A 25,050-nucleotide genomic window follows, 5' to 3' on the forward strand; every position below is an offset into this window, starting at 1 on the left:
GATTCGACCAACGTCGAGTAACTTTTTACTCACGAGTAAAGTACTAGTTACTCGCGAGTAAGCAGATTTTGCATTCTACCAAACCTGAAACCAAGATAAGTAGCTTATCCCAAGAATAAAATGTTATACCGCCAAAATTGACCGTGTAACGAGCTTATCTGAGAGTAATTTTGTAATGGCGGCAGCACATCAGCTGATTAGAAAACCGTCATAATGACATATAAACACACCTGTCAAAACATAAACAAAGGTACGTTTAAAGGCAAAGTCTCCGAATAACAACAGCGAATAAAATATTAAAACATAAACAATTTCATACTTTTATAATCCATTCAAACTAAGTTGGCATGACATTTCTATTGCATGCTTTGAAACGCAGCTATTTTTATTTTAGTTGCATTACAGTTTCGTTCCTCGTTCATTCAATTTAATCATGGTATAACTTGGTAGAATGCAAATGTACTTATCCTGGATATTTACTCGCGTATAAATTTTATTCCGGTATAGTTATTCTCGTGTAACGTGATGTTTGGACGAATTCACCCTTAGGGTCTTAGCACATTATAACAACTGCACGCCAACGCGGCAGCAACTGTACTCACACTCCTTTAGTTTTTCAAGACATTTAGTGTACGATGCGTAGGCCACTCGTACACTACTTTATAATCATTTTTTTGAAATTAAACCTTGAACAGTATATGACACAGGGCTTAAATATCAAGGTCTAGCATAGAGTCGAGTCGCCGGTGAGTTGTTATAATTTGCGAAGACCTTTAGCTATTGAACTGTTTTGTCACTCCAGTCTAGTGACACGTGATTACTCTCGGTGAGGGAGTACAGTAAAACTATAAAGTCTTGAAAACGGAAGGGGATTCTAACTAATTGTTAAAGACCGTATTTAATTAAAATGTTATTTCAGACCACGTCCATAAAACACTAACAAAACACAACAAATAAAACGAACAAATAGAAACATACAAATCCATCCATCTAGAATAGAATAGTATATGTCTTTATTGAACACCACAAATTAAAAATATATATTTATTAAAGGACAAATCAGTTAAAAAGCCATTATCAATCGGTATTTTATTTTTAAATTGTATGTAAAAGTAAGTAAATAACTAACAATGATAAAAAGTCAGCAAAAGCGCACTCTTTACTGTCAAGTTCTTTATAGTTCGACTGTATGTAAGTACCTTTATAATTTATGTGAAACGATAAAAATAATAATCCGGTTGGATGCGGCCGATACCGCTGTTGTGTCTGTAAAGGGTTTTCTACCATTAAAGTAAACTGAATTTGAAATTTGAAAATTTCTTCAAGTACTTATAGTACAGTTACTTTAAATAAACAGGGTGTTGCAAAAAGGGTGCCCGAAACTGAAAACAGAATTTCAAAATTCGTGAAAAAAAATATAATTTCCATAGAAACTTAGTTGGTCACGTGACTTTTTACTATGGAGAATTAATTTTTTTTTCACGAATTTTGAAATTCTGATTTCAATATTCAATATATTCAAATCGTTTATTTGGCAAAAGAAAAAAAAAATTACAACTAAGGTACAAATATACATTGGTTTTGTAACTACTAAGTTCAATAATTGATCACTGAAAACCTAAACTAGGTTAAACCTGTATCATAGGTTTCAGTTCCTTCCATTTGACACTAAAGATAGAAGTTTACAATTTACTACAAAAAATCTCCAAAGTAAGGCTCTAAAATGATTTAAACTTTAGTTCAGTAGGTATGACAGTACTTATAGTATCACTAATAATTAAGCATTATAGTTGCATCTTACAAAAAATCAACATAATAGTTTACAATATTATTGCAAAAGAGATTGAATATAAATATGATAATATATATATAAATATATACACCTATACATATATTTATTGCATATACATATATAAATAAATATATAATAACCTACAATACATAAAAGTACTTAAGTACTTATAAATTATTTATTACCTAACTAACCTTTCCGGATTTGTATACCCTTTTTGCAACATCCTATATAATAATAATAGAGAATCACACCTATAATACAATACCTATAGTCTTGTTTGATGACAATAACCTACTTTAGCTAGCCTAAGCTGATGGCTTATTGCTGTATTGATATCAAGGCTTCTGTATCTTTGTAAGTTAGTTTCTGTAACCAGGTGTTTAGTTTGAATTTACATTTAGAATAATTAAGAGGGAATAGATCAATTTCTTTGTTTATCTTATTATATAGGTATGGTCCTAGGAAACAAGTGCTCCTTTGCATAAATGTCGTCCTATGACTTTTAATGGTACATACTCTGTCCTTTCTTCTCTTTCTTAAATTTGGTGTATACGGTTGGTTAAGATGTTGTCGTAGAACAGTTGCTTTTATGAACAGTTGTCGCACTGTTAGTACACCACACAGGGAGTAAAGTTCTGAGGTAGCAAAATAGTAGGGTTTAAACAGCATGACTTTCAGTACAGCTCGTTGAGCTCTTTCTAGAAGAAGCATACTGGTTAACGGCGAGCCTCCCCAGGAGGTGATACAGTATTGTAACAATGATTGGGCTAGGGCATAGTAGGTATTACGCAGAAGAGCAAAATCAGCGACCGGTCGGAGCTTTTTCATTATATGTATAAGTCGTCTTACTCGTCCACACAGAGCATTAATATGGGGTTTCCAAGAGAGCCGTTCATCCAGTAGCACACCCAAGTATTTAATAGTTTTAGTACGTTCAAGCACACCACAGTCACATACTGGATTGCATAGGTCTATATTGTCACATTTGTGGGCACGAATGGAAATATCGGTGTCTTTTGGTATTGTCCTGCAGGTCATTGCAAATGTGATAAACTTAGTTTTTTGGACATTTAGTGTAAGAAGGCTGTTATTCAGGTGATGGATTACTGTTCCAAGCCCCATTTCTGCATTAGCTTTTGCCTCCTCCCAGCTGTTCGCACAAAATATAAGTGCAGTATCATCCGCGAAAGTAAAGACTTTTCCATGTTCAAATTTAGTATTGCAAATATCATTTATATACACTAGGAAGAGGCTAGGACCAAGCACACTTCCCTGAGGGACACCAAACGTAATTGGAGCATCAGAGCTGCAGTATGAGCCAATTTTAATTCTTTGTGTTCTGTTAGTAAGATAATCTTTGAATAATTTTAGTATGACGCCCCTTACGCCCATCATTTCCAATTTCTGGATAAGTTTAGGGATAGAGACCGTGTCGAAAGCCTTGGCCAGATCCAGGAATACACCGATACATTTCTTTTTGTCTTCGAGATTTTCCATTACATATTTAGTTAGGCCAGTTACAGCATCTTCAGTTGACTAACCTGTCCTGAATCCAAATTGGTGATTTGAAAGGAATTGGTTATTTTCTAAGTATGATAGTAAGCGTTTATTAACCCTAGAGTAGTCGCGCCATTTTTTGTGACGCGAGTGCTCGCGTGACGGCATTTTGCCGCACATATTAAAATGTATTTTTTGGACACTCAATAATTACGAAAACTTATAAATGCATATAATTTGAATAAAATGAATCATATGGTATTAGAAAAAGTAATATTTATAGTTTTTATATTATAATTGTTCAATATATGAGCTATCGTTCATGCTTTGGGAAAAATTTTGATCTTTTAGGTATAAATTTGTCTTAAGCCACACAAAATCAACAAATCTCAAAATTATTAAAAAAATTAGATGTTATCGTCATCTACAGCATTTATTTTAGCAACACAGTACTGAAACATGAACACAAAGTGTTCGTTGCACATTAACTTTCTTCATGTATTGCACCCTTTTTTGACCTGCTATTTTTCTTATATGGACATAGTTATAGGCATGTACCCTCTCTTCTTTAGGGTGTTTTTTGTTGGTCCGGTGGTACAAAACGGGAGATTTGTACCACCGGACCAATAAAAAACACTTATGTACTGTCCATATGTAAGATTCTATTGTTATACGTGGTGTAGTTATAGGCAGAGCTATTTTTCCAGGTAAATTCTTCGTAAAATTAACTTGTTAGTAAATTAACAAAATTATATCGTAAATCGAATGTAAACTGAAATAGACACATACCTAAATCTAATTTACATTATTATTACCAAAAAACACTGAAAAACTAACAATATTTCATAACAATTGTAAAAAAAATAACTTTAATTTCACTGACGCGAGTGCTCGCGCAGTGAGCATTTTGCCGCCGCGTGCGACACACTCTCTTCAATTCTCTCTTCCTGCTGTAACCTGTGCACTGAATTTCTCCAAATTTACATAACATGTAGGAGAAGACCGAGAGGGCAGCTACATGGACGCTGGACCTTGAGGAGTGTATAGTTAACAAAATAATAAACATTATTTGCTGAGGGCGGCAAAATGCTCATAGCGCGAGCACTCTAGGGTTAATTATTTTCTCAAATATTTTAGAGAGGGCAGATAAGACTGATATTGGTCTATAGTTCTCGACACGGTCCCTATCACCAGCTTTATGGACTGGATGGACGACCGCTCTCTTGAAAACCAAGGGAAAGATTCCCGTATCTATAGAAATATTAAAAATGTGAGTCAATACAGGTACCAGAGAAGATTTACACAATTTCAAAATTTTAGCACTGATGTTGTCCCAACCAATTGCACAGTCATCTTTTAAGTTTAACAAAATTGCTTCTACTTCACTTGAATCCGTAGGTAACATGGTCATTGAGTTGACCGAACTGTTATTTAAGGTATTGGTTTGTTTATTTATTTCAGTTTCGGGCTTATATATAATATGTAGCACATGCTGGTTTCGGCTTAGTATACCCTTTTTGCAGCACCCTGAATAAACAAGAATGTGGCCTCGAGTAAGAAATAAACATCGCTGTGACGTCTGCCACTCATTTATTTGGACAGTATGGTACATTAACATTATGTTTTCCTGCTAGTATATAAGGTGTTGATGTGCCAGCGCACAGATCACTGTGAACACAGTTGTACTGAAAACATGAAAATTTATACAGCAATCATTGCCATGGTGGCCCTGGTGAGTTTTTTTTTGTTTTTTCTCATTAGGGAGGTCAGTATGTCTAGTATGGATCGCTTTTAGTGATAAAGTCGTCTATTGAGTAATTTTCAATAAAAAAGTTCCACTAACAAAATGTTCACAACAAAGATTAATATTTAAAATTATTTAATTTAGAATTTGGTGAAACATTTAAGTACTTACGTTTTTTGTTGGTAATGTTCCGATGCGCTGTTAAATAAATGTACTTAATTCAATATTTCAGATGGCGTCATTAAGCTAGTCTTTTCTGTTTAGGTGTATGTTTGTGTTTTTGTTACTGGAACTCTTTCATTGCTCGTGAGAGTCGTGAGTGTAGTTTTTAAAAATAAAATATTTTATTACTTGTTATTTAGATGTGCGTCGCTGCTGCGTCACCGGAACCCAAGAAATTACATGCTCTATTTCAAATTACAGCTACTTAAGTGCAATGGAAATCATTTTCGAAGGACTAATGCATAGGTAATACGAAACATGGCTATTTGAATAAATTATTTTAATATAAAAAAATATATAAACAATACTTCTGTAAATTCCAAAGGTAAGTTTATTTAATAAGATTATGAATATATAACTAATACAATTTAAAACAAAACTTATAACTAGATAAAATTAAATAAGCACTAATAACTAACTAAATTATTAAACTAAGTATGTAAATATAAACAAAAAAACGCTAAGAATTAGAATAATATTTATGTATGAAACTGAAACCTAAAACTGACCTATTGGGGGCGGTCCGGTGTATGACTGGTGCATGTGCCTAAAATACACGCCGCATTGCCCCTCTGGACGGCAAGGGAGAGCCTTTGTAGGAGGAATGCTCCGGACCGGGGGTCGAGCCCCTTGTCCCTCATTCTTCTTCCTATTTCTTTCACAAAGGCTTTCCCCTGCCTTCCCCATGCGCCGGTGGTCTCTATGGCCAGAGGGACAAAGATGAATGAAGGCAAAAGATTTGAGTACTTCAAAGTTTTTGCCCTTGCCGCTGACTCCGCGGCAGCGCCCGCTGTCACTGTGGTGGCCGCTAAGTGTGATTGTGCAAATGTGCACACGCAAGTAGCGTCCCACAGTAGACAGCGGCCTTTCTCCCACGGAATCAGCGTTAACCCGTCTGGTCTCTTCCCGTCCGTACGAGACAACCCCCTTGGTTCGAGAGCACAGGGGATGCCTGCTGATGTTAGGCCTCTTTTTACTACGTCATTTAGCGCTTGGTGCCGGGAAAATCTACCCGCGCTCCGGACACAGTGTAGCCCGTGGCGACCCTGCCCGTTGACCTCCGCCCCGCAAATGCAACGATGTGGGTGGCAGACGTTGCATCCTAAGCGGAGCGCTATGGCTACTCGTAGCGTGTCGCCATCCAACAACGTCCCCAAGTGGGGCGAAGGCACCGCGTGGAGCCACGCACCTGACTCCGGGCAGGAGGCTGAGCGTAGACGGGCGAGTTCCTCCCCTGTGCTCTGTGCCATGAGTTGTTCCAGGGCCAACTTACACAGCTCATCGTCCCACATCCGTTGTGCCCCTGGCTGCTCGGGCACGTCGCTTCCAGGACACCGAGATCTCCATAACCTTTCAGCCTCCCCCACAAAAGGAATGCTGAATCCGTCACCATTAATTTTTAAAATGCGAGTGACTAGATTCAACACTCCGTGTGAGGAAGCCAAAAAAGCCGGGAGCTCGGTGTCTTGCAGGCGGCGGATGCCGAGGCCGCCGTGACGCACGGGGAGCGCCGCCTGGTCCCACTGGGATGGAGACATTTCTATGTTAAGGATGACCTCTGACAACTCTTTTAAAACAGCGTCGTATGTATCTGCCAGTGTCCTGTGGGACCAGACGGGGGCTGTTCTTGCGAAGTGAGTTAATTTTGGGATGGAAAGACAGCTACGCAGAATGGTGAAGGCTACATGGGCAGGTAGGTGTTTCAAATGGGGCATAGTGCCTTTCAAAGTTGAAATTTTTGAATTTAATATGTTTGGTATCCCCTCGGGAAATATTGGAGAGCCTAATAGAGAAAAATTTGTCTTCACCAGCAACTTTATACCTGGCAGCTTAAGGCCAAATTGTGTGGCATTGTCGCTCGTGTTGTCTGGTGAAAACAGCTCACATTTTTCGGGGTTTAATTCCAGTCCTATTCTTTTGAATTGTGTTTTTAAAGTCTCAATGTCATTTAAGACTTCGTCGGGGCTACCGCCAATGCAGCCGTCATCCAAGTACCAGACGTTTAGGGGTGAACGTAGGGATTTCACTACATCCTGGATAGCCAGGCTAAATAATAATGGGCCCAACGGATCTCCTTGCTGTACTCCTACCTGGGATTTGATTTTGTGTTCGCCAAAAAAGAGGTTGCTAGGGTATGCGTAACATTGGTGTAGGTACGGGTATAATGAAGGGACGTGTTCTCTTGTCTTATCCAGTATAATGTCACGCTCTATGCAGTTAAATGCGTTTTTGACGTCGACTTTAACAATAACGGTATCTGCAGTTGCTGAAAGGGCAAAAGCACGGGTAGCGTGGATCGCCGCTTCGCAGCCTAAAGGTATGCCAAAGCCCAGCTGCAGCGGTTCCAGAACTTTGACCGCGGCTTCTCTGGCAGCTCTGCATCCTAATTTTGATACCAGACGGCGGATGACGCTTCCCACTGCTACGGGACGGATGCCGCCATCCCTCTTCCCCAGGGCGCAAAGAGATGCCCCATATAGGAAAGGGCATACCTCCCGGTTAACCAAACCCTTTAATAGAAAATTTGATAGGTCGACGAGAGCGCGAACCAAGGTGGCACCGTTGTCTCCAGCGCTAGCTGATGTAAGTTCTTTCAGATGTTCTGGGCGAAGGCCATCTAACCCACCAGCAGAACCGTTTTTGAAGGAAATAATCGCTTCCAGAACATCTGAACCCTTCACCACCAGATGATCGCTAGTGAGGTTTGGTTCGGGCGGGTAGACCAGATCGCGAGAGGGCGGGGGATGTTTTGACTGCAGGGCATTAAGGGTTTCAGTGTTATTGTTGGCTATGGAACAATCAGACAGAAGTATCCGAACCGCACCCGCCAGATCTCCGTCGTAAACTTTATTTTCTACGATTTTGTAGAGAGACCTCTGTTTAAAATTTAAATTATCTGAAAAAGCTTCAGGATCTTCTTCCAAACTGCTGCTAATTATATTAGCTTTAACTTTGGATGTAAGCGAACGGTCTTGTTTATCACGTGAGGGAACCTTTAGGCAGGAGTATGAGAAAGAAAGTAACTCAAACCAATCCTCAACTCCATTCAGCCGCATGCACCTTTGGATAACTTCCGCGAGTTTTCCTGCTGCCATATGTCTTGCACCTTTGGGCACATGTTTTAAAACGCGAACTTTCTTCTTCAACTGTGCTAGCTGCTCCAAGATACATGGTGGCGGTGGCCGGGGCGACGGTGAGCCATCAGGCCGATCTGGCTGTGAGGTACCCGATTGTGGTACTCGGTGGATTCTACCAATGTGGATATTTAGCCCTCTTGGTATTGTGTATTGTTTAACCGAGCCAGGGCAGTGAGGACACACGGCTCTTGAAATGTTCATTAAAATAACTCACTGCGCGGCGTTATAAATGTTTTTGGTAGCTTTAAGATTTTCACTAGCTCTATATTTATCAATTCTTTTGTGTTACTATCCCACATTATTATAAATATTTATAAAATCATATTTTGAGTTGTTAAAAAAACAAAAACAATACTTCTGTATCTTTTATACAGTGTATATTTTATTAAATACGCTTGAAATGCTTAAGGAAGGTCATAGATTTATTTTATATTACCACCTATAATCTTCTATTTCACAAATATAAAATATTGTGTACAAAGGGTGGACTTATAGCTATAAGGATTTTTTACCAGTTAACCCACAGAAGGTGCAAGAAAAAGAGAATGGACACATCTGACCCGCTTTGCAGCCACTAACCAAACCTATTTTTATTCATTGATAGAAATATTCTAAATGAATCAAAAATATTAAAAAAATATCTAAACCACGTTAAAAAAAATTGCATGAGGGAAACATCTAACAACAGTACATAGACTTGATCTTTCAGCACCTATATCTTCGTTCTACCATGCCTAATAATAATAAAGGTTACACCAGGAAATACTGCAGTCATGGGCTACACATCAGTATATGTTTCATCAATGGCTGCTCTGACGGATAATGGTCACATAGAGAAATGGCCATTCTCCTTTGCTATACAAAATATTGATCGAATCGTAATCAAAAATACTTTTCGAAAAAAATCTAAAACCCTGTACATGTAAAGAGTTTAGTGATCCTACCAAAAACAAACTCACATACAAACTATTACACACCATAAACACTTTATAATTATTATAACTAGACTAATTAATTCTGGACACTAAGTCTAATTTATATAGGTACATGTTGTTTGTCTTATTAGTAGTAGAACATACAGGGTGATTTTGGAGACGCATACATTTTGGTAGGTATTGACATTTAATATGGAACAGCTGTTTTTTTTCGCGATTTCAGGGTTGGCCCCATAAAGAAAGTTGGTCAGTATGACTAGGACAACATCACCCTGTATGATTGTACATAGCATTGCTAAGATGTTTTCAATTTGATAGAAATAATGTTAAATATTATGATTTAGTATTTGTAAATTTAATTTAAAAAAATCAATGAAGTTTCAGCCTCAGAGCATGGACGAAACATGCATGATCCAAGCAAGAAACAGACCTTGTTCACCCTGTATACATTGGGACACTATAAACTCTGCTGCATGGCAATTAGTACACTGACGGGCAAGTAAAAGGTTCCACTGAGAAAAGCACCAAATTACTCCTAAACGGAAAAGGCTTTAGCTTAATGACGCCTTCTGCAACATTGGAATACATTTAACAGTTTTTTTTTATTACCAACTAAAAAAAGGCAAATATTTTTTTCAAATTTAAATAAAAAAAATGAAAAAATTGGGCTCGTTTGGTGTCGGTATTTGTGAGTGGAACTTTTTCATTGGCGGTGAGTATATGAAGTGCATGTCTCAACCGTACCTTATACAGGATGATCAATAAAGAGTGGACCAAGTGCTGCGACTGGCCAAAGTCGGACGCCGCATATAGCATAAAATAGGAGACCAAGGCCTTATCTGACTGGCTAATCCTTCCGCCACAGTGTCTAGACCAGCACTATAGAGCTTCCACTGTGTTATTGTATTTTAGACGTTTCCTTATGTCTGGTAAGTAAAGTTGGTTTTCCTTTGCAGTAATCAAATATGTATGGGATTTCGACTGTCAAAAACCAATAATATAATGGACAGAGTATAGTGTTTTTCATCAAAAAGTGAATAAAAACAGAAATTAGATTATTATCAAAAACTCTATGTGACTGTACCTACTTTCATGATAGTTATATGATAATTAGAGTTATGGAATGTGGCAAAAACCTAGAAAATAAACGTTACTTAGGTACTAACTACTTATGTACTTTATTATAAATAAATGAAGTCTTCTTCTTTAAGTGCGCCTTCTTTGGTGGTTTGATGGTTGGTGCAGTCGACTGATATGCAGGTAAGTACACATATTTTATAATTATTGCGAGTACCTAAGTAAGAACTTTCATAACTGAGTAAATAGTATAGACGTGAGTTTCAGTGAGGTAAAAGCTATATGAGCGGTGGTAGCTCAGTCGGGTAAGCGCCCGTTTCTCACGCCAGAGATGCGGGTTCGCATCGCGGCGCTGACATGTACCAATGAGTTTTTTTAACATAAGTACAATGTATACCATGGCTCTTATGGTAAAGGAAAACATCGTGAGGAAACCTGCATATCTAGATTTAGCACATCTAGATAATGTGAACCCACCAACCCGCAGTGGACCAGCGTGGTGGATAATGATCCAAGCTCAGGATTATTATTTACTGTATTTGTATGTCTGTATTTGTTTGTTTCATGTGTTATGTTTTATGGACGTGGTCTGAAATAAAATTTTATTCTATTCTATTCTATTCTTAGGAAGGCAGTTTAGACCTAGGGGATATGCACAAAGTTTCCATTCGAGAGAGCCAGGTGCAGGTACCTACACCCCTACAGTGAATAGAATAGAGGTAAAAACGAGTGATGTACATGGATATAGGTACTTACTTACATAATCATGAGTATTTAATGTCTTATTTGATAATATAATAAACAATAATCACTTAGATACTGTCTTGTTGTCTAGATATATATTCCTTTCAAGTGCAAAAAAAATATTGCCATGTACCTACCTATGTACCTGTAGCTACCCATATAGCGTGATATAATTTTTGAATTAAATAAAAACCAGAAGGTTCCGTAATTTTTGGCACATTATCTATAAGTATTTAAAAACATACTTATAATTAAGAAAGAAATCGATAAGCATCTTCATCATCACCCCATGGTGGGCTCAGTCTATGTCGAAGGATCATCATCATGAGTCACAGCATCACACTCTGCTATTCTGTCATACCACACTAGCTAACCTAACTCCTCAACCCTCATAGTCCTCATCCAGATTTTATTCTATACTAGAGATAAACGCTATTCGGTCAAGTATATTTGAGTGCTTCCTACGCTACGTAACAAAATAAAAATATAGGTCGGACCACAACAACATTTTACTTACTACCTATCAATATAAAATATACATATACATATCCACTCACGACTGTAATCCCCGAAGGGGTAGTCAGAGGTGGCTCACAAGCGAGCCACCCACTTTTCGCAGCACATTTGTATTTGTACTCACGTGATAGGTTGCGAACCATATCGCCGTTTTGGAATAAGTACAATGCACTTAGGATACACATCTAGAATCTAGATGTGCAGGTTTCCTCACGATGTTATAAAATATAGTTGAGCTATTGTCCCAGAAAATAAACAAATGTCTATATACCTACTTAATTTTTTCCATAAAATTTTCCACTTATTACGGAGGAACCCAACAAACAAACAATCGCAAGAGATAACTCTCTAATTAGGTACATGTGCTCGGAATTATATCGATTGAAAAAATAAATAACTAGGGACGAAAGACCATCACTTATTTATCAGCTCTGTCGAGATAAAGACCATTATTGTTTTCTTACGAAGCTTCGTTATTTATAACGAAAATTAACAGATTGTTTACACGGTTCGAGAGAGACGCATGTGCTCTTGATTCATTATTCATGTGATCAATAAGACTGATTATTTATTATACTAGAGTTTGATTCAGAAGGCTAATTAGTATTAAATCATGTTACGGTCGCAGACATTTCGCTCGGGAAGGCGCTACCAGCTGGCATGCTACTCGACGGCGAAGGTAAGTTTTGTGAAACTTTCATTAATGCTAGCTATTTACATCAGAATTGGGAAAGTTGGTTGCATCTCTTTATAAAACTTGTAACTTAGGTAGGTACTTAATTCGTAGTTTTGTTATCGGTCTTCCATGCATCCACATTTTTTGTTGTTGTATCATATGCTAAGTGTCCCTTTTCCATTTATATTGCATCATGCATAATTGCATTAATTAACAACAGTAAAGATATTCTTAAGTAAAATTAGGTCACAATTGATAGACAGTTATTTGAAATTTAAGATCATTATTATTGGTAACTTTTGACGAAATAGGTATTATCTAAATAATCATGAATGACTTGTGCACTAATTCATTAATAAGATCATAATTATGCACTTGGCATTTACCTAAAGCCTATGAGTATGAGTATAAAGTATTCAACTACCTACAATACAAAAGCATTTAGAACCGAGATCCTTTACCATACCTAGTTATATTTTAATTAAGTAATTTCTTAGTGTAAACGCTACTTTGTTTCACCTCTAACAGGGTCCAGGCGGGCCTTTAAAGTGGATCGTGAATCTCTGGTTAAAAACCGCGGCCGCCTATACAAATCGATTGACATTGCTTCCCAAAGGAATTTCTAAAGAAACTATAAACCCTTGGCCCGAGAGACTCTCCCAGATGGAATTATTTTCACCAATAACTAGTACACAAGTACGTAAACAAACTAAATCCATAAATTTTGCAAATTAAACTATTATATCATCAGGGAAATAACTAAGTCCAATTAGTTACAATTTCCTGCCTATATTATTTAAGCTAACTTAAACTCCGCTTATAATTACACGTACTGAGCTAGTCGATAAGATTAATTGATAACTGTTACTGTGTTCCTTATCTATCATTGGCTTTACACTTTATTAAAAACACCTGTGAAATATTTATAATTTGCAAAATATAAGATAATTCAAGGTGACGTTTCATTAATTTTATTTAGTAGGTATTTAGTTTAGCCACACCCACTTTTGGATCTTTAAAAGTAGGTATCTAACTTCTTTCCAAAGGAATGAATCAATATTAAAAAATACTTTTGGTGTTAGGTATATTGATACGTTACATTGACTTTATTTTCTTAGATATCTGGCTTCAGAATCGAATATACATAACCTATTTCCGACAGTCGATTATTGGATTCCCGGAGCTGGATATCCGACGGTTGTGTCTGATACGTATAAGAATAGGTTAGCGGAAGCCGGCCCGCCCGAACCCTTATTAGATGGAATGGAAAGTTTGAGACTATACAATAACATAACTTACGAAAAATCACGATGCTCAAATTACCTCCAACTCCTGACAGATTTCGTTTGAATTAAAGGAATGATGCAAAACTCATACATACAGGAATCACTCAAAGGACTCATTCATACATAAATGAATGATGCAAAACTCATACATTACTCGTACACTGGTTAACATATATTTTTTACATAACATTCGAATGTGTCCACCTGTTAGGTGTAGGGCTTGGCTTGCATGAAGTGTTTGGTAAATATCGAATGCAGAAAGCTCCGTATGCCATGTAAGTGTGGTTTGCTTACTTTTGTATAGATATATTTTTTCAATACACACACACTCATAACTATCCTATTTACACTTCATATTCTGAGTTCTGCAACATTGCATTAGGCTTTTGAGATATTATTCCCTCATATGCCGTAGCACAACACAAATACATACAGTTACGAGCAATGAAAAATATCCACCTGCCATTAACGTTCCATATAGTTAGTGAAACCTTTTTCATTGCTCGTGAGCCTATATCCTAGCTAGGATTCGAACATGCGATCCCTGATACACTAATCATTTGGTTGTTATAACTTTTGTTAGATAGGTAAGTACTTCACTAACGAGAAGTTTTAGTGCAATCATTTTGAAAGGCGCCGCGTGTAACCCATAAGCAACAGTATTTAACCGGCTACTCCCAATTCCAGCCTCGACGCGTCATAGCGATCCGCCGCGAGGACCAGTCGGTGTGGGAGCGTCGGGCGCCCTTCTCCCCGGCCAACGTCAACCGCCTCGTGAGGAAGGGCGTCAAGGTCATCGTGCAGCCGTCCAACAGGAGGGCTTATCCTATGCAGGTAGGCAGTTACACATTAAGTATAAATAATTTGGTTTATCGTCACCATCATCTCTATTTACCAGGTAATAAACGACCAGTCCACCATCCCGCACTAGGCCAGCATGGTTGACTATAGGCCTTAAACCATTCCTTTATTCGAAGGAGACCCGAGCCACAGCAGTGAGGACGTGATGGGTGGTGATGATAAATCGACCAGTTCTTGAGCTTCGTTCAAGATAATTATCTACATCACCATGTCAGCGTCCTCTGCCTTATTAGAAACTTTTCATCATAAATAAGCAGCAGAATGATGTTGGGATCCAGATTGCACCACGCTTCGTTTACATATACCACGGATTGCTAATCGAGAACTCATCTACAACTTTGTTTATTTGTTCTTCGGCATCTCTCTCATCAAGACATTAGTCCTCAAATTGATCAAAAGCAAAATCTGTAAATCAATTATGATCTCTTCCAGTCCTACATCAGCGCTGGAGCAGTGATTCAGGAAGACATCAGCGAAGCCAATGTGATATTCGGCGTGAAACAGACACCAGTCGACTTGTTGATACCCAACAAGACCTACTGCTTCTTCTCCCACACCATCAAGGCTCAAGAGGCTAACATGCCCATGTTGGATGCTATATTGGCTAAGGTAAGACATATTTAATATAACAATTATATAAAGATCTCAATCGCTCGTATGTTTTGGACTCACTAATTTTAATTTTGACGCCTAATCCTGAATTCCAGACAGTTTTTCCTCTCATTGACATCAGAAAACTACACAGTAGTGGATTACAGCTGCTAAGAACTTTTTGAGTAGATTTTATGCTATCTTATAAATAAGATCCTTTGGGCGAAATATATATGCTAAGCCAAGAGAAGCCTTAATTTCTGTTTCATAGTGTTTTGTATATGGACTACCAAGTTCGATATTATTTTCAACTCCGGCAAGTATACTTTACATAGATATTACATAAGTTTAGATACCTATAAGAAATTACCTGATAATATGTGAACAAGTATCTACAATTACTTTATCTTGTCCTTTGAACATTTCTGCGCAGATGGCACGCATTCAACAGCGATACTGCAATGACCTACATTGTGTTAGCTGATTGCAGTTCCTTGACTTAGCTTTTATCATTAAATACATCAGCTAATTTGTTTTCACTTCTGTGGGCACCAACCTTACACATTCAGTGAATGCTTATCAAAGTCACTTTGATATTTTTATATCGTACTTACCTATTATTTTTTAATCCGTATAGATTAAACGACCGTGACAGTGAAAAAAACAAATAATAATTTCAGCACTTTAGACGCCAAGGGAATTAAGATTTCCTGATAAATAATGTACTTTGCTGGCAAGAATGACGGGCTGTATTCAAATGGGCACGAATAAATTATATCTAGGTTCTAACAAACCGGAAACTTCCATTCATAAATACATTTTTTTATTCATCAGCTTTTCGGTGTAAAAATATCAATCTGTGTTTCAATGAATCCAGCCAACTTTGAGCTACACGTGATTTTACTAATGAATTATTGAAAAAAAAACCGATGGCTGCGCCGTGCTGCAGGAATAATTAAAAGTTTTTAAAATCGCAATCCAGGAATTCACACAAAATGAAATTTACTACTTTATACCCCCCCAACCGTCCGACACCTACCCCCCTCACTACATCTACCCGTCATAACCCCCACCGAATATTCCAGATCATTCGCCTGCTAGACTACGAGAAGTTGATGAACTCAGTACATAATATAGGCCCGTTTTAACCCCCACTAAATCTTCCAGAACATTCGCCTGCATCAATATTATACCTACTTCCCTCAATACATCTACTGCCATCATAACCCCTTCTCAATCTTCCAGAACATTAGGCTGCTAGACTACGAGAAGCTGATGGACGGCTCCGGCAACCGCGTGGTGGCGTTCGGCAAGTACGCGGGGGTCGCCGGCATGATCAACATCCTGCACGGGATCGGGCTGCGGCTGCTGGCGTTAGGGCACCACACGCCTTTCATGGTGAGATATGTTTACACACACGTATCATGGTACATTTACTAAATTACACACATTCATCATGACTACACTGCTTTCATGGTGAGACATCTTGGATACATTTACAAATTACACACATGGATCATGACTAGACTCCTTTCATGGTGAGACATCTTGGATACATTTACAAATAGAACAAATATCGGCCCCGGCCGGGAACCGAACCCGGGGACCTTTGACATAGTAGTCACGCATCATGAAGATCCGATATCGCGGTGGTTATAGAGTTATAGTGAGTCTGACTGCTGCGCTCTAAGGGTCCCGGGTTCGGTGTCAGGGCAGAAATGTAAGGTTTTTTTTTTGTTTTGTAATAAATCTACAAACCGCCTGCCAACCGTGGGCATTATACCTTCCACTATTGGAGGTCCATGTCCTAAAGTAAACTATTTACGGGGTGTGTGTGCTATATATAAGTAAATTAATAGTAATACGTGTTGTTAAATAGCCAGCAGTCTTAATACATATTATTTATCTAACTAAAAGATTAAAATAATATTATGACGTTGATTTACAATAAAATGTTATTTATAATCATTTAACCCTCTTTGTATAAATAGATGTTTGTTGCTAAAATTATATCTATTGTTTTTCATCAGTAAAATTATCACGCTATTTAATTACGAGTAAGTATGTAAGTAAATAAATAATTCCTTCCTATTTACAAGGAAGTAAAAGTAAACAAAATACTCACGCCTTTTTGTAACGTAGGCAAATCTGCATGTAAACGAGCATTGGCTAATAGCTCATCCCAACCTAATCATTTCAAAACTACTGCTAAGTTCAAACAGTCATCATCATCATAGCCAACTACCAAAAATTATCAATCAAAGACCTTAGCACTTTTTTTTTTTTTTTTTTTTTTTTTTTTTTAAATCTATTTTTATTTGGGGACTTTGGTTTCTGTAGAAACATGTCAGTCCCATCCCATGTCACCTTAGCACTTAAAGTCTGTTTTTTAATCTCAGATACTATTTTTCAACAGTAGTCCCGATACGTCACTTAATCGCAATCGACTGTACTGTTAATGAACCGTTCAGTGGTTCAGAATCTGTCAATTTAGTAACAAAAACATACTATAGTAACACATCCTCACTCCCCAGCACATAGGCCCAGCCCACAACTACCGCAGCTCCAGCATGGCTCGCCAGGCCATCCGGGACGCCGGCTACGAGGTGGCACTCGGCATGATGCCCAAGTCTTTAGGACCCCTGACCTTCGTGTTCACCGGCTCGGGGAATGTCTCACAGGTATTTTATTCTTAAGAAGGCTTTATCTTCGGTGGACCATCTCTGAATGAAGAGTGATTGAGATCACCAGCGGAAGTAGTGGATTGTTTAGGTACCTATGTATGAAGATGGTAAACTGCTTGTTAATGCAATATCTGGTCCATTTATGTATAGGTATGAGATGAATGAAATAATGTATGATATAAGCAGTGTGATGTGAAAGAATCGATAGAAATGTATGTAATTTCACGAATTAAGGGTCCAGTTAGGACCCTAACGTTAGTTCGGAAGAGTTAAGCTTTCCTTTTGAAACGTTTGTGCTCGGAGCTTAGGAGGTTTATTTCTAATTGCTAATATTGCAATAACCAGCCCCTTTGATCTCGCTTGCACCAGAAAATGCAAATAATAAATTAATTTCCGTTTCTCTTCATAGTCTTCCTCTTTGCGGAAAATTGCAAATTAATTAGAAGAAAACTTGTTACAATTCATTCTACAGCTGTGTGTTAATATCGTTTTCAGGGAAGCCAAGAGATATTCCAAGAACTACCTCATGAATATGTCCCACCAGAGATGTTGAGGAAGGTTGCTGAGCATGGAAGTAAGTTGATTAAATTACAGAGATAATTACCTGGTATCAGGTACCCGCAAGCTTTCACTTTCCTTTCTAAGTTTTCAAAAAGTTTGAATATTTTTTTACTAATTCGAACGCAACGGTGTTTGTCATCAGTTCGTATCCACGTAACTAGCGTACTTTTGATTTATTTAATAAAATTCCTTTTTCTCAAGGCCCAAACAAGATATATGGTTGTGAAGTTAGAAGAAGGCATCATTTGGAGAGGAAGAACGGAGGAGGGTATGATGCCCAGGAGTACGAGGAACATCCTGAAAGATACATCTCTACATTTGCACAAAAGGTAAACAAAAAATTACATAAATACAAAAATAAGTTGAAGTAAATCAACTGATTAATCATACTTAAGTAGGTACATCTCTACAGAATATTAAAATGAATTTGTAACTTTACATAATAATATAAGTAATTATATTAACTTATCATCATTATGCAATGAGTTACAAAGATAATATTTAACTTTCGATTTTATGAACATTGAACACACTATTTACAATGTTTCATACTTTTGTTTCTCTAACTGACCTTCCTTACTTCGGAATGTACACGTACAGCTGTTGTATTTAATAACACTGACTGCTACTCCGAATTTTCTTTTATTTTGGATTTGCGCCCCTAGTAGCTGCTTATCTAAATACAAAATTTTGTGGGACATAGGCACTAAGTAGGTATAATTATTATATGGTAATGGGAGGTTCCATGATTGACTGACGATATTCCATGATAGGTTAAGTATATTTTTTGCCACGCCATCACCAGTTGCAAATAAATTAACCTGTCATATTCCTACAGATAGCGCCATACACATCAGTGCTGGTGAACTGCATCTACTGGGCCGTGGACAGTCCGAAGCTGCTGACGATCCCTGACGCGAAGCACCTTCTCATCCCCTCCAATACCCCCTGGCTGCCCAAGAGCATCGGAGCACCAGCTCTGCCTCACAGGTAACTTGCCTTCTTCTCCTAGCAAAAAGTTGGCAATCATCCTACTGATTTCCGTCCTGGCTTGCTTAACTTGCCTTCATATATCTCTCTATTTGTATTGTTGCTAACACCCAGTTCCCGAAAGAATTGACCTGGTTTTGGTCAGACTTGACCCAATTTCGACCCTACCTCTGATGCAGATGAAGAATAGAAAAGCGGAGCTGTTTAGAACTGCAATAGAAGCACGATAGTCAATCTGACGGAAACTGGGTCAAATTTGACGAAAACTTGGGCAAATCTGACAAAAATTAGGTTATTACTAAGTTTTAGCCTAGATCTTTCACTCAGTATCCTGATATTTCCAGAATGTTAGCCATCTGCGATATATCTGCCGACCCAGGCGGTTCCATCGAGTTCATGAACGAGTGCACGACTATCGACACCCCGTTCTGTCTCTACGACGCAGATCGGAATAAAGACACTAAAAGGTTTGTTTTGTTTTCTGCATTTTATCTCTCCCGCTTTCTTATCGCGCCTATTTATAGCTGTGAGATGGGTTCGTTTGGAATAATATTTTAGTGTTTGTCGGTCTATTTATTGAGCTAATTGACATCATTTAAATAAATATTATTAGGTAGGTACCTAATTATTGATTAAGTTTTCATCTCATGTTACTAGACTTTTTTCTAGTAGTTATACTTTTACAAATTAACTAAATTTTCATTTCAGTTTCAAAGGCCCTGGCGTGTTAGTATGTTCTATAGATAACATGCCTACCCAGTTGCCGAGAGAGTCCACAGACTTTTTCGGAGATCTTCTGTACCCATACGCTGAAGACATCATGAAGTCCGACGCATCGAAACCTCTCGATGATCACGACTTCAGTCCGGTGGTTCAAGGGGTAAGAAAACCAACATCTTTTTAATGCATTAATCATTCATCATCACCCTATGTCAACCCAGTATATTATATATAATGTGATTACTGTATCTGCAGGCTATCATTACAAGCAATGGAAAGTTGACCGCACCTTTTGAATACATAAATGAACTGCGCCAGTCGAACACGTAAGTTTTTTAAGTAAGAATTTCATACTTTGTATACATTTTAGCTATCACTATAGAATATTATTAACAGTTTATTACTTTTCCAGACGCTCCAGGCATAAGGTAGAAGGCAATGACACAGAAAATTCTGTTGTAATTTTGGGCAGTGGATTGGTTTCTGCTCCTGTTGTCGAATATCTTTCCAGAGAAAAGGGTGTTGCTGTAACCATAGGTAAAATGAAAAATAAACCTAATAGTATGTTGTACTTGAATATGAAATAAATAAAAAAAAACAAAAGAACAATATGTAAAAAGAAAAATCAGGGGCAACTCCGTTACTTTCAGCATGGCAAGTGAAGAGACTTCTAAAATGCTCTGCACTCTAAATTTACTTTAATAAGCAAAACAGCACATACAGACAACATCCAGGGCTAAATAGCAGGGTTAATAAATAAACGATGTGTCTATGTCTATATCTAAAATTCCCATTCAACATTATAACTTCCAGCATCACAAGTAAAAGAGGAGGCGGACGCTCTAGCCGACCGCTACGGCGTGCAATCCGTGTACCTCGAGGCCAACGACGAGGCGGCCCTCAGGGAGGTCGTATCCAAGTCCAGGCTGGTGATCTCCCTGCTCCCGTACGACCTGCACGGGGTGGCGGCGCGCGCCTGCATCGCGGCGGGGGTGCACATGGTGACGGCTTCGTATGTGACACCGGAGGTTCAGGACCTGCATGATGCGTAAGTTTGAGAAGGGATTGTAAAGAAGATGGGGTTCAATGTGACTCGTATTTGTTAGCTACTCTGCCATAATATGGCACAGGGTAAAAAAAATGTGGTTACCTTCCCGTAGCAAAATCGTATTTTTATCGTGATTTATGACTTTTTAACAGGGCGACCTAGTGTGTAGGCACAGAATAACGCAGACTCTGGTGTTATGTACGGATTCCGATGAAAGTTATCGTGATTTTATCACTTATTCTTCCTTCATATAAGCTAAATCAACACCAATACCTACACAACAATCACACTTCCAGTGCCAAGAACGCGGGCATCACGATCCTGAACGAGGTCGGCCTGGACCCCGGCATCGACCACCTGCTGGCGCTGGAGTGCATCCACGACGTGCAGAACCACGGCGGCCGCGTCGACTCCTTCGTCTCTTACTGCGGAGGTAAAATGCTTGTTTCGTGCAGGACGATTCGGTATAAATTGCACCCCAGCCTGGACGAACGCAAAAACAATCGACAATCGATTTTTGCAACAGTAGCGAACTAGCAATAACGCTTCGACGATGAAACTCCTCACTGATTTTCAATACCTTCCTCCTTACTCTTCGGATAGCTGTAATGTCTATCCTGTTCAAATCCTCTAATAACAGAGGTAGTTATGTTATGTGCGTAATTGAGCAGTGTTTTTGGCCTAACTTGTATCTTTGCCATTAAATTTATTGATCAATCTCACTCACCTTACCTAACCCCTTTCCCCTCTTCTTTTCTTTTCTCTTCAAGACAATTGTTAATGCCTCAATGTCCTGCCAGGTCTCCCGGCAGCAGAGTTCAGCGACAACGCGCTCCGCTACAAGTTCTCGTGGAGCCCGCGCGGCGTGCTGCTCAACACCATCTCCGCCGCCAAGTACCTGAGCAGGGGACAGGTATGCTTTGAACAGGGTTTTTTTATGTCTTTAAGAAACGTTATTATAAAACGAAGACTAAAGATAGTTTTACTTTAAACCTGGATTTAGGCTACTCATTTATATGAAATCTCTAGAGTCTCTAGACTATAACTGGTTCTAAACCAGAACTATCTTTAGTCAACGTTTTATAAGGGGCAAGGGGTTGGCTACTAACGTAAAGTACTAAGGTTACCTGATAGTGAAAACAAAGTCGAAAATCAAATCACATCATCAATATTTTTGAACGGGTAAACCGTGAGATTTAATTAATCTAAGAACTCTTCCACTTCCAATCAAGTTTTCACCAGGCAGACATATTCAAACTTACTTAACTAGAGTTGTTGCCAAAAGCAGTTTAGAATAAAATCACTATTCATTCAACCAAAACTGATTTTTCATCTTTTACAGGTAGTAGAAGTCCTCAGCGGGGGTGAGCTGATGTCCGTGGCTCGGGACCTGGACTTCCTCCCAGGGTTCGCCTTCGAAGGTTTCCCCAACCGGGACAGCACAAAGTACGCCAAACTGTACGGAATCGAAGACGCCCACACTATCTTCAGGGGTACCCTACGGTACAAGGGCTTTGCGGAATGTATGACTGCGCTGCAACTGTTCGGGCTTGTGGACCCTAACCCTCACCCATCTCTGCACCCTGAAGGTCCTGAAATTACTTGGGTATGTAAAAACTGTTTCCATCATACTGGAGATATTTTTTTTGGGTCTTCGCTAAACATTAACTTATGTATAATATCTTTTTCACAGCGTCAATTCGCGTGTGAGCTTCTTGGCTTGACAGACTCTTCAATCTTCTACGGCAATCTCAAAGGGCGGCTCACAGAACGAATTGGCCCAGTTGGAACTCACGCGCTGGAGTCTTTGGGACTCCTTGAAGATGAAGCTATCGTGAAACGATCCACACCTTTAGATACCATCAGTCATTATTTGAGCAAAAAACTCGTTCTTGGTAAGTTTCCTATTCAGATTTTTCTTTCCATAGGTTCAACGAGAGCTTTTACAAAGTAAATCAAAGGGTTAAATGTGTTAATGAGGGACTGTAGAAAAGGAGCGTGAAGAAATTATGACTTCTCCTTAGCTTTTTGATGACACATACTCTTAGAGTTTGTTAGATTGGCGTCACTGACTGCCCATGTAGAGTTTGCCAAACGCATATTAATGGTATAAGTATAAAGACACTTTAAAAGGCTCCTTTCATTCATGATCTTCCATTAATAATGTCTCTTTCCAGAAAACGGCGAAACCGACTTCGTGGTCCTCCGCCACGAGGTGGGCGTGACGTGGGGCGACGGGCGCAAGGAGCGGCGTGACGTCACCATGACGGTGCGCGGGGACCCCGCCTCCCACACCGCCATGGCCCGCACTGTCGGCCTGCCCACCGCTATCGCTGCCAAGATGGTGCTGGATGGTAAGGAATATGTCACACTCTCACTGTCTCACTGTCACTCACTCACGCCTTGTACTAATGTACTCCCTTGCGGGGTAGGCAGCTCCTTTTTTATGATTTTGTATAAATAGCCTTCAGTTCATCTGTAGGTGTAGATGGTTGTAGGTATCCTCAGTAAAACTCATGTCATGCCATGCAATGCAGTGCAAAAAACCCATAAGTAGTCCAACATGCCAACTTGTTACACCATACACAAGTAAAAGGAAAAAATAAATACATAGATAAATTTTATCGAAGTGTAGAGCAAATTATTATAGCGATCGTGACTGGCTAAAACATGCCGTGTAGCATCAAATATCAAACGTAACAGTGCCCCAAGGGACGCTCGATCACTTTGTCCTATCCGTCCTCATCCACCCTTAATCTCTCAGGGGTGCTATGCGAAAATAAAATGCTAGCGAACAGATAATAAACTGTATGGTTTTTGATATTTAGAGTAAAAGGGGAGGATAATATATTACAAAACAGTGTCTCCAGAGGTCATTCTAAACCACTTATGTTCCACGACTTAAAATTAAATTAAGCTTTTTTTATTTTTGCCTCTCCATACCTGGAAACTTTTATGATCACGTGCCTTTTACTATAGAGAACCTTTTTTCACAAATTTTCAAAAGTTGTTCAGAAGTTACCCCCTTTCGGTTAGGTACCTACCTATGCCACTTTTGCAACACCCTGTATAATTAGTAAATATTCCCCAGGTGAGATCCAGGACCGCGGGGTGCTGCTGCCCTTCGCGCCCGTGGTGTATCGCTCCCTGCTGTCCCGCCTGCGCGCCGACGGCATCAACGCCAAGGAAACCACCACGCCATTGAACTAGACATGACTTTGTGTGTGAAGCGAGATTGACGCGTGAGAAGTTCAGCCATCAACGCCAAGGAAACCACCACGCCACTGAACTAAACATGACTGTGTCATCATCACGACCTATTACGCCCCCACTGCTGGGGCATGGGGCTCTGGATGAAGGAAGGGTTTTAGGCCACTAAACTTTTTGTGTGTGTGACTTTGAGAATGACGCGTTTATGTGGTCCTTTCAAGATGATTGTGCTGTGCTTAGTGTTATGTTGAAGTTGTAAATAATAGTATTTATTTATTCATTGTCAAATTAATTTTAATTGTAAGTTTAAGGAAGATGTTTTATAATAAAGTTAGTTTTTAACAAAAACCTATGCTTTTAATATAGTATTTATTAAGAGGAAATCATTTAATCAAACTGTAAATATCTATGTACACAATACAATCTAAATAACTTATTCTAAACTTAAGAAAAATTATGACTAAAGGTACCTAGCCTAGCTATAAACAAAAAAAAGAAGAAAAAATAAAATAAAATAAATAAAAAATAAAAATAAGTAAAACTATGTGTCTTCGCTCCGGAACGCATCCGACGCAAAGGTCCCTAAGGCGCTGGCAGCGTTGCCTCGCTGTACAGCCAGAGAGATCCTCTGCATCAGAAACGCTCCAGAGCGGATGTCTAGCCCGCAGTCCCTCATGCGACGGCCTAGGCTTTTGATAAATGTTTTGCCATCATGACCCCAGATTCCCGTAGTTTCCAGAGCCACGGGCACAAAGA

The 25,050-nt window shown here is 38.8% G+C and overlaps 1 protein-coding gene and 1 long non-coding RNA gene across 3 annotated transcripts; both read left to right on the plus strand.

Annotated features, from left to right (window-relative positions):
- Positions 1–4,749: 4,749 nt before the first annotated feature.
- LOC119694018 lies at positions 4,750–5,563 on the plus strand. The gene is made up of 2 exons (XR_005254721.2): positions 4,750–5,024; positions 5,399–5,563. It is a non-coding gene; the product is annotated as an uncharacterized LOC119694018 (long non-coding RNA).
- A 6,511-nt stretch (positions 5,564–12,074) lies between these two features.
- On the plus strand, positions 12,075–24,633 carry LOC105384700 (alpha-aminoadipic semialdehyde synthase, mitochondrial). Of its 2 annotated transcripts, XM_048624592.1 has the most exons (21): positions 12,075–12,346; positions 12,872–13,039; positions 14,317–14,463; positions 14,923–15,099; positions 16,327–16,479; positions 17,616–17,762; positions 18,261–18,339; positions 18,528–18,655; positions 19,165–19,316; positions 19,661–19,783; positions 20,025–20,196; positions 20,292–20,362; positions 20,449–20,573; positions 20,850–21,084; positions 21,381–21,517; positions 21,885–21,997; positions 22,427–22,690; positions 22,778–22,979; positions 23,262–23,438; positions 24,176–24,296; positions 24,380–24,633. In XM_048624592.1, exons 1-20 carry the CDS (start codon positions 12,281–12,283, stop codon positions 24,292–24,294), a joined length of 2,955 nt encoding a protein of 984 aa, XP_048480549.1. In that variant the 5' UTR covers positions 12,075–12,280; the 3' UTR covers positions 24,295–24,296; positions 24,380–24,633. The 2 variants fall into 2 exon arrangements, with proteins under 2 accessions (XP_048480549.1, XP_048480550.1); XM_048624593.1 differs by lacking the exon at positions 12,872–13,039 and having other exon boundaries at positions 12,076–12,346.
- The last annotated feature ends 417 nt before the right edge of the window (positions 24,634–25,050 follow it).

The sequence above is a fragment of the Plutella xylostella genome, chromosome 12 (assembly GCF_932276165.1).
Source record: "Plutella xylostella chromosome 12, ilPluXylo3.1, whole genome shotgun sequence".
Classification (NCBI taxonomy): Eukaryota; Metazoa; Arthropoda; class Insecta; order Lepidoptera; family Plutellidae; genus Plutella; species Plutella xylostella.